At 37.4% G+C, this 17329-nt stretch overlaps 1 protein-coding gene across 1 annotated transcript in view; it reads left to right on the top strand.

Moving 5' to 3' along the window:
* The first annotated feature begins 840 nt into the window (after window positions 1–840).
* Window positions 841–17329, top strand: part of NUP107 (nucleoporin 107kDa) — a 26370-nt gene continuing 9881 nt past the window's right edge. The window contains exons 1-15 of the mRNA XM_009697779.1: window positions 841–879; window positions 1625–1715; window positions 4138–4274; window positions 6240–6375; window positions 6925–7028; window positions 7585–7712; window positions 8032–8080; window positions 9282–9353; window positions 9818–9906; window positions 10823–10901; window positions 11857–11950; window positions 14320–14325; window positions 14363–14467; window positions 15625–15701; window positions 16219–16278. Coding sequence (XP_009696081.1) covers window positions 841–879; window positions 1625–1715; window positions 4138–4274; window positions 6240–6375; window positions 6925–7028; window positions 7585–7712; window positions 8032–8080; window positions 9282–9353; window positions 9818–9906; window positions 10823–10901; window positions 11857–11950; window positions 14320–14325; window positions 14363–14467; window positions 15625–15701; window positions 16219–16278 — 1266 coding nt within the window. The remainder of the gene's footprint in view (window positions 880–1624; window positions 1716–4137; window positions 4275–6239; window positions 6376–6924; window positions 7029–7584; window positions 7713–8031; window positions 8081–9281; window positions 9354–9817; window positions 9907–10822; window positions 10902–11856; window positions 11951–14319; window positions 14326–14362; window positions 14468–15624; window positions 15702–16218; window positions 16279–17329) is intronic.

Below are 17329 nucleotides of genomic sequence, written 5' to 3'. Positions count from 1 at the left end.
GCAGGGCTGATCCTACCACAGATTCTCACCCCTCTCTCTGCTGCTGTTGTTCCCCCAGCAGTTTTTTTTCCCCTTGTTAACTCTGTTCTCCCTGAGGCACTACCCCCATGGCTGATGGGCTGGGCCTTGGCCAGCGTTGGGTCCGTCTTGGAGCCGGCTGGCGTTGGCTCTGTCGGACATGGGGGAAGGTTCTGGCAGCTTCTCACAGAACTCACCCCTGTAGCCCTCCTGCTACCAAAGCCTTGCCACACAAACTCAATACACTCAATTACTTGGTGATTCTGTGATTCTGAAGTTAAATGTGTTTATAAATATGAATAAAAATACCTAGTAGCAGTCAACATGTATTTTCATATGTTATATATTTATGCTGTTGCTGAATACCTTTCAGTTTTTAGATGGTGTTTGAGCTTCATTTTCTTTGTTTGGCACAAGACTATGTCCAGTATCATTTCAGTTTCTTTCAAGTACCGTGTTGAAACTGATTCTTGCCTTACTAGTCAGCATCTTCAAGTTTGTTGTGTTTCCTTCTTTTTCACAGCCTTCTTTTGGTTTTGCAGTAGCTTTTAATTCTTCAAGATTTTCTGTCGTGCAGTGTCTCTTCAGATGTTTTTCCATCCTTATTTTTTTTGCAGGTTAATTCTGTTGCTGACCTTTCTACCAGGTTTATTTATTGGTTGCATTGGTAAATTATTTCCCTCTCCACTAGCAGGAGAAGAAATTAGATGGCACACCTCACAGAAAGGCTGTGAAACCACACTTGGTGGCTAGGGTCAGGTTGCCCTGAAACCTCCCAATCTCAAGCCCTGTGTTCTGCATCAGTGGACCCGTATTAGGAACATGTTGGGGAGTTCTTCCCAAAGTGGCATTGGTGCAAAGGTATGAAGTTCCGGAGAGATACTGATTCTGATTCCTGGCAAGTTCTGTGTAGCCCCTCCTTGTTCTCATGTAGTGTAATGTCTAGTGGCTTCTGTTTTGGCGGCCAGCAGCAAAGATAAATGCTGTTAGCATCAGCTGCCTTCTCAAGCATGAGCTACTTGTGTGTGAGCATTGACAGCTGTTGCAGTGAAACTGCAAGTTGTTCTTAGTGGTGACTTGACACTAAACATACTGTGAAAAGGTCTGTAATCATCTTAGAGCCTCCCTCACTAGTTGTGGCTGAAATAAACAAACGTGCACATTCCTTACTTTTCCATGTCATTGTCAGTGCTTACCTCCCTTTTCCTTGTCACAGTCTCTTCCTGTAGTCTTTATTTTGTCATCATTCAGACGTTCATGTAGGGAATTCCTCTTTTTCATCATCATCTAGCCAGTGTGTTTTCCATCAAGCTCCAAGAGGATGGTTGCACCTTCTGCTTATCCACATCCTCCTTTCAGGACTGCTTGGAGATGGGTGATGTGTTAGTTGTTTAAAGAGAAAATCGTTGTGTGTCATACTGTGATGATGAGAGAGCACTCTGAAATCAAGTAGCTCTTTTCCCTCTTTTATCTTCAGTTTGGAGCATGTGTATACCACCTTGACCATTGTCTGTCTTCAGAGAAAATCTTAATTTCAGTTAGTGTGTAGATGTAACAGCTTGCCGTGATTTTGTCACTATGAAGTTTCTGGTTTGTCTGTTTTCAGAAAGCTCAACAGTACAGAATTTCAGGAAGAGGTAGCATACGGTTTGCTTTTGCAGTAGCTGCCCCCAAACCATATAGAGAGTTGATATCAGGTAAAAGTAGAGATCACAGATGCAAAATACTCTGATCAAGAAGGGTTAATGTTGAGCAGTTCTGTTCATTTGTATGGCCCGTCAGTGTAGAGATGTCACATCAGGAGATGTTACTGGACAGCATATGCTCTGTAAACCTACCATGTATTTTTTAACAGACTTCAGGAGGAAACTTTCTGGTTTCTGAATAACGATTCTTCCTGCAAACTTCTGTAAACACAGCTGACAGTTATCCACACGTGTGGCTATGATCTGTGATAAAGTTTCTTCAAACAGCAATATGAGTGGACCAGCAGTCCTTAGAAAAGGTTTGCTATTTGACATTCCTGCACTATTTAATCCAAAGACTTCTGCACTTCTTCATTACAACTTTGCATTTCTCCTTGGCATCCTGAGTTTCTTCTGTTTTACCTCTGCCACTGCATCGTACAGATTTTTCGGAGAGTCACAAGTGTCATCTGCTACGTAGGCTGGAGCTATTTCTCTTTCAAACTGTCTGAGGATTCTGCGACAAACAAAGCATTGGCATTTTCACTCCTGTTTCTGTTCCTGTTGTACAGTGGAACATTTAAAGTGTTCTTGTGAAGTGCATCCATTATCTCCTCTCCTGAGGACAAGGAGTTTTGCTTCCTTTGTCAGTTGCTCCTAATTGTGGATTTGGGGGTACTAGAAAGTGTATTTGAGGATTGTTCAACATAGTTCTTTTCTGCCACCCTGTACATTCCTAATCCTTGAATGCATTGTATCATATGTGTAGCAGGGGGGTACAGCAGTTATTTTCTGGTACCATGGAGGAGAGGAGAAGGATGACCCATTAACAGTTTAAATGCTTTGCTCTGCAACTTCACAGTCAGACTGTTAATGTTAGTAGCCATAATTCTGGTTCTACAGATTGAAAATTGATTTGTCTCTTTGATCTTCAGTATGCCTGACTTTCACATCTCAAGAGTTTAGGGAAAATTTATTTGTGGTGATTCAAGATCTGTGCTAATACAAGGATAGAAACCTTGGGACAGAAACCTTTGATTCTTCAAGTTTCTCAGTCTGTTTGAAACTGATGCTTGGAAAACTAAATCTACCTATTGATATGAAGCCTTCTAAGGTCCCTGTACCTGTTTGCAATGACCTTGCCCCCTTATAATTTGAAGGTGTGAGAGATCTGATGAGATACAGTCTTGGTGATCTTCAGGACTGGGGGCATTCCAAGAAGGTTCTGTTTACCTCGGGCAATAAAAAAAAAGTGCCATAGCCATTTGATCTTCTGCTTCCAAACTGGATGGAGTCTGATGGTGACGCTGGACATGCTCTTTATTTTGTGATTGTATATGCTGTTGTGGGAATCTTTGATGCCTCTGCTTCTAGCAGTCCAAAGGGAAAGTCGTAAATGATCTGAGTGTTGACTGAGGCTGTCTTGTTATGAAACACTGCTGTTGAGGGTTGTACAAGCACTTCTGTCTCCAAATTTGCTGACAAAATGTTGGGAATATGTGTCGTTCCCTCTTTACCACTGTTGACACATCTCCTGATTTGGCTGTCACCGTCTTGATGCAACCAGTGTTTTTAGATGGCTTCCCAGGCTGTTTGTGATTGATAAAGGCACCAAGGCAGCTACTGTCTCGATGCAAATTCCATGGTCTTTGGGCTATATGAAGGTCTGTTGTGGTGGAGTTCCCTGTTGTCATGGGATGAGGCATTTATCGTCTTACAAAGCAGTGTCTCCGATTTTAAGATGGGTCAGATATTCCTGGGAACACTAGCCACCACACTGATGTACAGGAGTACCTGGAGCAGATGTAGTGCTTGGTAGAGCAGACTTGTGGTTGCCTTTTACTTTAAGGGTTTGGAGACCAATTTCCAAGAAAGAGTGACTGGAGATTTACTGCTATTTATGCTCATGGTGTGTGTTTACCAATGAACTCTAGTAACTGAAGGTGTGTCACATATTTGGTGCATAGATACACTCACATTCAACCTGGCCTCAGACTTCTATCTGGAATGCTGCTGGACTTGAGGAGGAGCTAAAATGACAATAGGTGGGCTTTGTCTTTACATTTATATGTGCCCTACTTGAAAAATTAGGGCTTGAGCATGCTCCAGGCTTGGTTAGCAGGGTGTTCATGTAACTCTAGCATAACTAGATGTGTAGATTATGAAGTTCCATTATTGATAATTAACCTCCTTATGTCTAAGGAGGGACCTAAGATGAGTTTTTCTTTTATAATTGGCATTTGGGGGTTGGGTACAAGCCTTCTGATGGAAGGAAAATGAGGATGGACAGGAGCAAGTTACTTCTCCATCAGGTAGGTCTGTCTGTTTCTTGTGTGATGGAGCAGGATTTCATAAATAGTTCAATCTCCAGTATAACATTTACTTTGGAGCACCTTGATAGAGCATAGTGGCCTTATATACTTCTTCCTTTCAGAAAAGGCGCTCTCTCTTTCAGTTACTGCACTAACTCGAAGCTCCATGAAGCCGTCAGATGTGTCTGCCCTCCTGGGAACAGGAGGGAAGTCTCCTCTGATTCTACCACCTCCTGGACTTTTCGGCAATCTGTCAATGGTAAGACGGTTAGAGCACCTTTTTCTCTTTTGTTCCTGTGAAACTTAGAAGAAACTACAAGTTTACGGTGTTTTGGTGTTTGCACCAAAGACAAACTGTGGGTGGTACAAGCTTGCTAGTATTACTATTGCTGCTTGCTACTGGTATTATTTATTACTGTGGCGTTCTTTGAGATGATGTAATGAGGAATAATAGAGGGTTTTAAGGACTTGCTAGATATACCATGTATTTATATTTACTTGTGACTGCAAAAATCCTGACTTCGCTTGTTTAAAAATTCTTCAAAGACAATTGTTCTATGTCAGCAAGTTAAAGCTTCAGAATTTTTCTTATTTTAGCATTCTCCAGTATCAGACTTCACTTGGATGTTAAAGTTTGGACTTGAAAGGACAAGCTCTTCTGATGACTTTTAGATGACATTGATTATCTTCTACTGTAATGTCTTTGGAAAAACACTGATTAGAAAAGTTATCAGTAGGGACATCTGAAGTATTTTATCTCCGTTTATTTTTAAATTAACTGAAAACAAGTTAAGATGTCTTTCTGTATGTGCTTTTTAATTCATTCTCCCTTCTAGTTGTTTCTGTAGTTTGTTACAGCCCATTTGTTTCTTTAAATTATCAGGTTCTGGGTCCTAGTTGATCAACATGTATACAGCTCTTAGCAGTGGCACTCTTCCTCTGATTCAGAGCCTCTCGTCATTCCATTCTGTAACTAGTGTTTTGTGAGTGCAGTACATTTTATGTTAGCACTTGGTGCTCTGACTTGAATCCAGTTTAGAATAGCAGGGGGAAACTTGGGACTAGACAAAGGCTTTCACAGGAGGATGAGGGAAAAAGGACTTAAAATTATGTCTTGTGGAAACTTATTTGCTGGTAGCTAAGAACACTCATCAGCCCTTTTTTGTATTTCCCATAGAGACCTGATATGATTTTACTGGAACTGGGTTTCTTGTTATTTTCACTCTGCAGTCAGAGTGCTATAGCATTCTGTTCTGGTTGGCTGGAGGGCAATAATGGCAGAGAGAGAGATCAGGCAAGAGGAGTACTGTGGGTAGAAACTAGGGCATAAAAGGAAGGATAACAGGTATATGTCCCCACTGGTCTTGGATATGCTTAAGAGGCTACTACAGCAATGTCGTCTGGTTCCCTGTTTGTACTTGTTTGGGTGGCACCGTTTTAAGACCCTGGAAAAAGAATCAACCAGTGGCACATCTCTAGGTCTTTGTATAGCGTTAATTGCCGTTGCGAAAGCAGTTGCTGTCATGGAAACAGCTATAGGAAGCTGTCCTGTCAGTGCAGTATATGTACAGTCTATCTTCTGCTTTGGTTGTTTTGCTGGTCTGATGTCAGATATGTTATCAAATACCTCCCTTGAAATACCTTTCACAAAGTATAGGTACGTCTTTATTTTCCCCTTTAATATTCTGATACTTGCTATTATTTTAAAATTGTATTGCTTCATTCGATCAAATGGTTTTGAGCAATTCACCCAGAAGGTTGAAAGGCTGGTAAATGGTTCTGAGTCAAGTTGTAACTATTTTGCTTAACTTTTCATAGCTGCTTTACAACCTAGTCAATGTTATTGTCTCTTTTTACTTTGAATGACAAAATACTAAGTAATCATTTAGCATAATAGAATATGAAAGTTTAGAGTGACTTGTTTTAAGATGAAAAGCGATACATGGTGTTTTAAAGTAGACAGTTTTATTAGATTAGCTTCTACTTTAGTTATTTCCTGAAAAAAAAAATTTGAAAATTTCCTTTTCCCAGATGAAAAATTATCTTTTCAGAGCTGTTTGTTAAAGGCATACTTGCACCTTATCTAAAAGCAGTTATTTCACTATAGGTTTTTTCTGGTTGCTCTGTTTATACCATTCATATAGAAGGAAAAAACTTGGAGCTAGGCTTATAATAGTCTGAGATTGCTATTTATTTGTTCCTTATGTGCTTGTTATGCTTTTAGTTGGATGAAAGTAGCTGGTCAATGGCACTCTCGCCTCAGCAGACAGGAATGTTTGTAAATCTAGACATGTCCAACATGACAGAAGATGTCACTATGAGCGCTGTACTGTTGCATGAGGATGATCCCGGGGAAGCTGGTGAGACAATCTGAAGTTTTCATAATAGTTGACCACAGTTTTTATTTGTGGTATACAAATATATATGTTCCTATTTTCCTGTATTATTTTGCTGATATTTCTTTGTCAAAAACAGTCTAGTTTAAAAAGTTCAGAAAGCTAATCTCTTCCAATTATTGGGGTTTTGAGTAAGTGTGTCTTCTGTGGAACCTCATGGCACAAATGGGATGCTCTGGCGATGTAAGACACAAACTGGATTAGTTTTGTGGAGATATGCAGATGAGTTTGTTGTTAAAACTTTTGCAGATGACAGGTTTCCAGCAAAAATTTTATAATTATTTGACTTACCTTGTAGCTTCTGTGTATCTTAACTATCTTAGCTGATAAGTTCTTCTGCCTTTATGGGATATAAATAGTTCATATCATCGTTGTCCTCATTTAGATTTAAGAAAGATGAGATGCCTTGTCATCGGAAGGATTTTTTTTGTAGTCTGTTTTGTGTTGGTGTTTTGTTTTTTTTACCAAATTGTGTCTGACTAATATGGCTGTTTCTTTTTAAATCTGTTCTAGCTACTATGAGCATGTACTCAGATTTTCTGCATTCCTTCCTGAAGCATACATCAACTACCATTTTCGATCTTGTGGATGAGTATGAAAGTATTTGTAACAGTCAGGTAAGTAGTTTGCTTGGTTTTTTATTTACTTTATTTTACAGTCCTTCCTAAGGTAGTACTGCTGTTTTTCTTTAAGCTGAGCAGTCACAGTGCTTAACATAGATATTTTAAATCTTCCAGCTGGTTGCAGTCTTATGAGTCACTGAACGCTGGCATTGAATAGCATCTCTCTTTTCTCATACACCATTCTGGCACAGGAATACCCATTGTGTAGCTTGCTAACATTTACTAAAATTGCTGACATTTACTAAAAATGTCATCTGGCTGTCATTCCACTACAAGTGTCAATTGACAATAAACATGAGCAGATGTTTAGATTTTTTTTTTGTTAATGATAATAAGCTGGATTAAAATGGCCTCTAGGCTGTGCTAATATTATTTCTATTAGTAATTAAGGGAATTTAGAGTGTGGAGTGTCACCTACCTATTTTGAAGAGATTGTAATCGAACTTGGTTGTTGAAAGCATTCTGGATAATGAAAAGATTGCAGTAATGGCTTAGAAAAAAAAATACAGTGACGAGCAATGTTAACTATTTATAAATTTATTTACCTCAGGTGAATATACTAGGGAAAATAGTTTATCGGGCAACTCCTGGACAGCAAAAGTTTTCAAAAACTGCAAGTGTCTTGTGGCTTCTCAAGCAGGAAATGGTAACTTGGAGACTGTTGTCCTCGCTTTATAGGTAATTCCTTTGAAAAGCATGTTATGTTTTTGCACTGAGCTGACTTTCTTGGATATATTTTTTGTGAGTTTATGAATATGGAGTGAAGCAATTAAGCAATAATAATCTGTTTATGGAACTAGGTGCTGATATATATGTCTGTTACCTATCTACAGAAATTAAAATTGTAAACGGGCCTATTCTTACTACCATTGCAACTTCTAGTTTTGTTTATTTTTAAAATGTTTGTAAAGGTATTTTTAAGCACTTTCACTTATGCATTCTGCTGAGTTTTCTCAGCTTTATTTTAATCATTAATGTTTTTCACTTTTATTTCTAGAGACAGAATACAGTCTGCACTGGAAGATGAAACTGGATTTGATATCACAGTAAGCTTGGACTTTTTGGTTTGTTTTTTTTTAAGTGATACAGTCAGTTAAATACAAACTAAATGCTTGTATTTCATTTTTACAGTCTCAATATTGCGGCCACTTAATATTCAAAGGTGAAAGAATATAAACAAAAAATGAGACTGATTTGATTTTTATCAAGACAAATATTAAATTATTTCATATATTGTGAAAAGTGAATTTAAATATTCAGTTCTAAAGAGAAAATGCTAGTGTAAAAAAATATTATAAACTATACTTTGTTTTATTTCCTTAAGTATTACACATACACTTGGAAAATCCACTAGAAATACTTTTTTTTTTAAGTTGCATCAGTAGCTGTAATGTTCCCATAGGTCAGAGATAGTTTTACTTTGCCTAAAAGAAGAACATGTGGTCTCAAGCTGTCTAGCCTTTACAATCCTGATTCCAATTTATCTCAAGAGAAATCCAAATTTTTTAGCATTCTTGTTTCAGCTGTAGTCTTCTTGTCTATGTCAATACAGTGCTTCCCGCCTTTGCTGCCAGAATATGCTTAGAAAGACAAAACAATAAGTAAAGTGACTCTGCCTTTGTAAAATTTATGATTGCAGTTGCTTTTTTCTCAGTCATAAAATGGCTTCCTGTAGGATTCCCACTGCTAAGTTGTCACTATTAAATTAAACACGGTTGTGCCGGAAAATAATTTCCTCCTACCTATGTTTTTTTAGGAAAATTAATCTTCTGTTCTCTTTTTGTTGCAAGTCAAATAAAAGCTAAATTAATGGAGGAGAGGAGATAGAAGGATCAGGGTTCTGGGGTTGAGTTTTTTGAGTTTTGGGGGTTTTTTTCACTTGTTTATGTTAAGTGTGCATATGGTCTTGGAAAATGTCATCTTTCTTATGTATACAGTAATAAATGGGATTTAGGATAATATGAGTGCAATCAGTGGACCTACTATGCAGAGTCTTTCTGTGCTCATACATTTGTGAATTATATTCTGAATCTCATTTTTACAGTTTTTAGTGTAACTGGATGTAAAAGATCATCCGAATAAAAGAAATGTATAGTGTCATCCGTTCTTAAAAATGGGGCAAGGGAGAGGTAGCATACTGAACTTCTTGTAGAAAGCTTACGAGTTAGTATGTGTTCAGTTTGGTGTGTATGGTTTTGTGGCAAGTTTTCTTTTCCATGAAGTAATAATCAGCTTTTTCTTAAATAGGTTTTAACTGCTAGTGAAAAAACGAACGTAGACAACTTGTTTCAGAAAGATTCGCTTGTTCGACAAAGCCAGGTATGATGGAAGGTTTTTAAGATGAGAGTGGAAATAGATCAGTAGAGAAATGTTCATAAAGGTAATGCTCTGTGCACTTCTTAAAGCTGTTTCTAATACTTTTTTATATTTACTGAAGCAGGTTATTCTTTGTATGGGTAAAAATAATGCTCTTTAGTTTCTAAAGATCAGAAATGTTTTACAGGCTAGCTTGGAGGGGATGGAAGGCTGAGAGCTATTCCCATTTGGAGCATCTGTTACTGTTGATGATTAATAAACTATGAAGTAGCACTGTAGTTACTGCAGCATCTAGTGAGAAATAGAGATCAAGTGCTTAAACAGCCTTCATAGTGGATACTTAAAATGAAAGTGGAACAGTCTTCAGGATGTGTAGGTGACAAGTAGACTCAGAGATGAGAGGAAGGCAGTTTAAAATATTATTTGTTACATGTTTGTTTTAAAAATGCAATTTAATTTTATTCCAGTTGGTGGTGGATTGGCTAGAGAGCATTGCCAAGGATGAAATTGGGGACTTCTCCGATAATATTGAATTTTATGCAAAATCAGTGTATTGGTGAGTTCAGAATTTCTTTGATTGTATACACACTCCCATCAAGTGTAAGATGCACAGGCACAGAATCACTCTTAAATAGAAGTGGATTTTTAGAAGTTACTCAGTTCATTCACTTCTTTTCTTTAAATTCTTAGATGTAAAAATTGAGATTTCCTACACATCTGCTGAAGTGTATCTTCTCAAAAGTCAGTTACTGCTTTGGGGAGGCAAGGATGGAAGGAAAACCATCAATGCAATGTAATCTTAACCTAGATGCAGATTTTATTTTTTCATAACAAGACACAATAAGAGATCGTCACCTGCTGATCAGCCTGTTACTGACGCTAGATAAAACCTTTTTTTATTATGTGTTTCTTAGGTGGTCACTTCTTTGTCTGGCTTTAATTTTTGCCTGTTTTAAGTTCTTGTCATCACTTTGTGTTATTGACCCTTCACCAGAAGCTGTTATTGTCATCTTTATTATCAATGATGGGTTTTATGGTAGAAAAGAACAAAGACTGCCTTTCACACTAGATGCCTAGAATAAACCTGCTTTTAATGGCCAGTGAATACAGGCTTTTGGAATCATGTGCTCATCCTAAGTTGAATTTCTGTCCTAGTCTGACTTTGTAGTGAATGCTAATAGGAAATTTTGCTCATGCAGAAATCAATTCATAGTTAAATACATGAATGATTGAAATAATGGATGCTTTTGAAAGAAATCAAAGATACGTGAATTGATTCTAATACTGTACTTCTTGTGAAATGTTGTATTTTCACAACAGTAACACAGTCCATTGATAAACCAACCAGACCAAGTATGTCTCTCATGTACCCATATTCCAAGTAACAAAAAAAAAATCTTTCAATATTTGTGTCTTATTAAAAGATGCTTGCTAAAAAACCATTTTTCTGAAAAACATTCCACTGCTTTCAGGGAGAACACACTACATGTCCTGAAGCAGCGACAGTTAAGTACATACATTGGAAGTTCTCGAGCTCTGGTAACGGAATTGGTAAGTATTATTTTAAAAATAAGGTTTGGTTTCAAAATGGGTTAGAGAGAACATATATGCTATTTTCACAGCCTTCCACCAATTTTTAGGTAGTTGTACTATCCAAAAGTAGTTTTACTATCTAAAAATTAGTACAGAAGGCAGGGCACCTCTGGAGTTCTTTTCAGGGCATATGAACTTCTGTTTTCTTCTGTCAGTCACTTCCATACTCCTACCCTATCCCCCACAACAAGTATCTGTGGTCTCTTTGGTGAGGTAAATGGCTTTATTAGTACTTCTTATGTCTGAAACAAACTCATGTTCCTAATCAGAAAAGCTTGTAAAATTGTTTGGAAGCCCTTGCAGATAAGGGTGTGGTGTCTTTATACAGAACTGGCACAATGAAACATAGTCGTGGTGGGATGCCTTGAGAGTTACTGTAGTAAAAGCTAGTAGGAGGGAAGTCAAGGAAAGAAAGGGCTGCCGGTAGAATGAGGTAATTAATTGTCTCAGTGACAGCGAAGCAGTTGTGGAAGATTAATTCAGTTTGGGAATGATCTGAGGTATTGCTTTGCTTGAGAAAAGCTGTTTGGATTAAACAGAAGCAAGTACAGCTGTTGTGAAAAGCCTTCTCAGTTAGAAGGTGGAGGAGGAGAAACAGTCTAGTAGGTAAGGAGGCAGAAGAGGAGAGGATGTTTGAAGGTGAGAAGAGCTGGAAGATGAGAAGTTTGGAGCAAAAAACAAGGTGGTGGAGTAAAGAAATTGCAGTGGCTCCTTCTGATAGGAACAGCGACAGAAGAGGAATAAAAGAAATGAGAGAGGAAAGACAGGGAAGTATCATGCTAGATATTATGTGGGTTGTACAGATTGTTGTGCCAATGTGAAAAAGTGACTCCAAATTAGAAGACAGGGCAGGAAATCATCAGAAGAGGCATACAGGCGTTGTGTGGATGGTTGGTGACTTTCTTCCTTGCAGGATCCAGATGCTCCTATAAGACAGAAACTGCCACTGGATGATTTGGACCGAGAAGATGATGCGAGGTTGCTGAAGTATCTCTTCACTCTCATCAGTTTTTAGATGAGGTAAGCTGCTGAAATTTATAATATCTTATTGGTTAATTAGTGTTAACTTATTTTAAATCTTACTATTAAAACTAGTGAAAAGCTGTGTACTAAAATATCTGTTTAAATTTGGCTTGTAGTGATTTTTCAGTCTGTTACCAATACTGACAGTGATGGACTGCTGAATTAGTATTTTAATAAAACCTTGCATTTAGTTAAGTAATTTTGGACATAGAATGGATGTTACAGAAAAAATGTATCTTTGTTTTTTTTTGTTGTTTGACAATATTTTTTTACTGTAGTGGCTTGATACTAAATACTGCCAAACACACAGAATGTTTCAAAGAACTTCCTAATTGCATCTCTAATAATCAATGGATTATCATACAGGGTTCATTCTACATATAGATCAGACATAAGGAAGAAATTCTTCCCGGTGAGGGTGGTGAGGCAGTGGCACAGGTTGCCCAGAGGAGTTGTGGATGCCTCATCCCTGGAAGTGCTCAAGGCCAGGTTGGATGGGGCAACCTGGTCTGGTGGAAGGTGTCCCTGCCCATGGCAGGGGGGTTGGAACTGGATGGGCTTTAAGGTCCCTTCCAACCAAACCATTCTTTAATTCTGTGATATTAGAGTGGAACACGCTTGCAATTTTAACTAGTAAGAGAGGTTTGATTTATGCTTGTCTTTGAAATAGCATTAAATTAAGCCAACTTTACTTGCTTTGCTCCTCTAACATTCCCTTGGGTATGATCTGAGTGGAGCTGAGGGAGAGCGTAAGGCTTCGTTTTATCACCTTGTTGTACAAACAGTTGCAATGGCACATTTGCAGGTGTGTCCCAGGACTGAAAACTGGGGACCAGTGCACAAGCTCCATGGGCTAATACTGCCATCAGGAGAAACGTAGTTATTTACAGTGGTTACTGTTATTAGTTAAAATCACTTTTCTTTCTTGCTTTCTTACCTTTGTTGTTTGGCAGGGTCTTCAGCAGTGAAAACTATTGATAGACTTGATCTGAGTAATCTAGAAAGCCAGTTACTATCCTCCATTAACTCTTTCACTATAAGTCTGCTTGTTCCCCCACCTTAGAGAATATGTGATGTGTATACTTTGCATTAATCCTTAGCCGAGTAACATCCAGGCAATTTCAGTCCTAAAGCTGTTCTGAATAACAATTCCCAGCTGTAAAGTGGCTTTCACAGTTTAATCATGTAAATACTTGTATTGTGGTGTTGTCTAAAGACCTCAGCTGGAAACTGATTCCTTTATACTAGGCTCTATGTATATATAACAACATTTGAGTAATGGGGGAGGAAAAGGACTTGAGATTCTTGTGCCCAAGACCTCAGACTTAGGAATGTGGTTACTTGCTAGTATTCTGTTCCAATACGGTGCACGTCTCTTCGTTTTTTGATAGTATGGGCACATGAGCATGTTGCTGCAGGGCGATATGAATATAAAATTGTAGCATTAGTTGTTCTGCAGTTGCTGCTATGATGCCCCTACTGTCTGATAAGTGTGAATTGGGTTATTCACTACTGAAAGAGTAAGTTAAAAATATTTTGAGTTTACTCTGAATTAAGAATGGACGTCTGTTCATTTACCATACAACAGGTGATACACAGCAGGTAAGCTGGAACAACTTGCTTGTCTATTCTTTAAATTTACCGTTTGTCACCATTCCCAAAATGGCTGAATGTGCGTAGCCTTCCAATGTGAAAAGAACAGAACTTGGCTAAAGAAACCAAGAGTACATATTGCAATTTCTCTCAGTGTTTCTCTCTTGGACTGTTTTGTCAGTCCTGGAACAGCACTAGTCAGAGTAATTAGATAATCTTTAGCTGAGTCTTTTTTTTTTTTTTTTTTTTTCCTTTCCAGGGATGTAGGATTGGAAGAATTGTAGGCAAACTTTTTTTGTACAGTTTCTGTTCTACCTTCCATGCTATTCAAAATAGCTTTGAATTAAACCCGTTTGTGCTAGTGCATAGACTATTGAATATCATTATGGGAAAGGTGGGATTGCTATTTTTAGAAATGCATGAGGGATTTGGAAGGCTAAGTCAACTGGAAAAGTAGATGAGTGTGTGAAGAGATGGATTATACATCTAAGCAACAAGACAACACCTTAAATTAAACTTTTCAGAAGGATGCGTAACAGCTGTTTAAGCTAGCAAAGATGAAACTGTAGCATAATTCTCACATTGCTGTAAATACTGACTGAAAAACGAAAATGTTTCGTGGAAAAAAACACTGATGACATTTTATTTACTTTGAAATCTTTCAGTTGTTTTGAGTTTAAGATTCTTTGTGCTTATTTTTTGCATAGTAGAATGTCTACACAAATTAACTATTTTAATAATGTTCAAGTTTTTAAAGGAGAAGCTGGTGGTTTTCCTACCTTGAAGTCTGTTGCTGAGAAAAGCCATTATTTTTCAGGCACAGCGCTTATGCAAACGATGTGGTCAGGCCTGGAGAGCTGCAACTTTGGAAGGATGGAAGTTGTATCATGATCCTAACAGAAATGGAGGTATCCACTTCAAAGTGCATTTGAGGCAGATGTAAAAATAGGGCAGAGGGCTTTCTCGTAATATCTGTCTGTGGCAAAGAGAAATAGCTTTCTTTTCACCTTAAGAACCTTTTTTGTATCTAAAATATTTTACCATGTCTGAACGTGTAAAAACTAATACGAAATTATTTTAGTTGAAGGTATGAGTTCACTAAATCCACTTAACATGCTGAAGTCAATTTCTTTTTCAAACTCAAGGGTAATCATTAGGAAATAGATGTCTCAGAGTTGCTGAAAGATCTCTCCATCGCCATATAATATTTCAGTCTGTATTTTCTCAACATCTGACTTGTGCCACCTAGCAAACATTTTGTTCCTTACAGACTCAAAGTTGGACTCTGTATCCAGCTTCAGAAAGGTATAGTAGGACTAGAGTTCTGCAAATGTAAATTCAGGAAAAAGATATGCTTTTAAAATATTTGAAAATTGTTAAATTACCTTTCTGATGTGTTCTGGGGTTCCTTGCATAGGATCCTATTTATAACACAATACCTTGCTTCTCTTTATGCTCAGGACATTGCAGGATTTAGGAAAGAATTTACGAATGTGTCTAGCTGGGTCTGGAAGGCATAATGCTTTCCCACTTTTCAAATCCTGGTAGCCTGTTACTTCTATCGGCATGCTTCACCAGTGTCCTAGCCCTGTTTTGAGTGTACCTGCGTAGCCTGCTGTTATCTGGGATTTAATTCCATGACGCATGCCCTCATGCAGATGCATGCAAGAATACCAGCACTGCAGCAATGACATTTTTTTAGAAGTTTGTATTCCTTAAGGTATAAAAATTCCTTTTCCCCTTAACTGTGTGTTTTCCAAATGTAAACATTGTAGATCTGTTATGGTCAAAAACATTATTTTCTTCAAAGCTAGATGGCAGCTAAGCTTTCAAAATACTGTACTTTAAGATGTGCATTTACCAAACTTCCCAGAAAAGCCACCTTATGGTCCAGTTGAAAGCATCAAAATGCTTTGGGAAGAATTCCAAAGGGATTGAAATTGGGTTAATAACAGAAAATAGGCTTTGCCTTGTTACTGGTTTATCTTTTTTTAATAGCACCTTTTCTTTTTTTTTCTTTTTTCCTTTTTTATTTTTTTTTTCTTTAATTATCCTTTGCATGTAGGAGAAGAGCTGGAGCCTGTTCAAGGGAATCCATACAGGTGCATTTGGAAAATAAGTTGTTGGCGGATGGCTGAAGAGGTAAGATCATGCTGATTTGCTTGATATTAATATATAAATTTGAACTTTTCTGAGCTCTGTTACATGGTTTTAAGTAAAGCTACCCACTCTGTGTTTGCTGCTTATGGGATTTGCAATTAATGTTTCTAAGAGGACTTCTGAAATAACGTATTTACGTCTTGTAGTGAGAAACCTACATAATCAGCACCAATTTTTCAGGCTTAGGAAATGTCTTTTTTTTTTTTTAATTTAGTTGAAAGTGAAAACGCTGACATTGACTTTCATCTTGACCTAATTGAATGGGAAAGGAAAAACGGTGCTTTCTTTCCAGGTCAATATAAATTTTTCAGATAACTTATGGGAAAGTCACTTGCTATTGTTATTTTGGCTCCAGATGCGTCCTGTGATTTTTCAGCTTTTCTTGGAAACTGTTACATGGAACATTTTGTAATGGATTACTCTCTAATAAAATGTAAAATAACTAGAAAACTTACATGCTTTGTAATTAAAAATTACTTTTTTTTACTGTTTATTTTAGGAGCAGTTTAATAGATATGAGAGAGCAATCTATGCAGCACTGAGTGGAAACCTCAAACAGGTCTGTTAAGCCTCCTGGTTAAGTGGTGTTTGGTAGTTGTGCGTTTTCTTTCTCATATATGACAGTGATACAAGAAATACTGCAATTACTGGTCGTACTTTTAAAGATCTAGTGAACAGGACAATAGCAAACACAGCTGCTTTAGTAGACGTGTTCTTTGTAGGACTGACGTGCCTTAATTAAATATACGATAGATTTTTCTTAGTATTTTTTTTCAGTACAAACAGTTCTAATGTTGTTGGTTTAGTTCTTTTCTAGTTTAGTATTATTTAAGAGCTTATATAGTCACTTTCCTGCACAGTATTCTTATAGCCAAGTTGGTGTATCCAAAGACTGTTCTGTACCCAAATTTCATTATCAGTAGGTTTTATACTCTGTACGATGCTTGCTTTTATCTTTAAGTAGTTCTGCCTTTTTATTAGTTTTAATCCTCCAGATGTTTTTGTGTATCCCACTCCTAACTAGTGATTTTAATTTTTTTTTATTTTTAAGAACAATGAGGAACATTGCAGACTATCATAAAAGTTTTCTTGCTGTTATATTAATCAGTGGTAAGCTCCTACTTGAGGAGCTTGATTTCCTGACACCACCCTCACCCCCAAATCTCTGTATGATGTAGTAGAAATAAAGATAATTCAGAAAATAAAAAGTGGAGGAATAGGGAATGTTTTCAGGCTTTATTCATTGAAATTTGAAATTAGTTCTTTGACAGGAAAAAAGGCATTGTAAAATTATACAGACTTACAGAACAGAAGATCCTTACCTTCTTGTGACAGAGCAGAGAGATGTTTAGTGAAATTAAATTTCAGCAATTTCAGTAAAATTCAGTAGTTTTAAAATTACTGCAAGAGAGAAGTATTGCATGAAATGCAATGTTTTCTCTGGAACTTGTCCCAGGGTTTCAGTGCTGACAGAGCCTAGCAAGATTCAGAGAAGAACTGGATATAAAATTCTTTATATCACTACAGCAGCGGTACTCCCTTCCTCCTACCATTCACCGCTCGATACTGCACTGAGACTTGTTGCAACCATGACATAAACCAGTAAGGCA

This window comes from Cariama cristata, unplaced genomic scaffold (genome assembly GCF_000690535.1).
Source record: "Cariama cristata isolate BGI_N322 unplaced genomic scaffold, ASM69053v1 scaffold11423, whole genome shotgun sequence".
Taxonomy (NCBI): Eukaryota; Metazoa; Chordata; class Aves; order Cariamiformes; family Cariamidae; genus Cariama; species Cariama cristata.
Note: the sequence above shows the minus strand (reverse complement) of the source record. Positions and strands in the feature narration are given on the sequence as shown.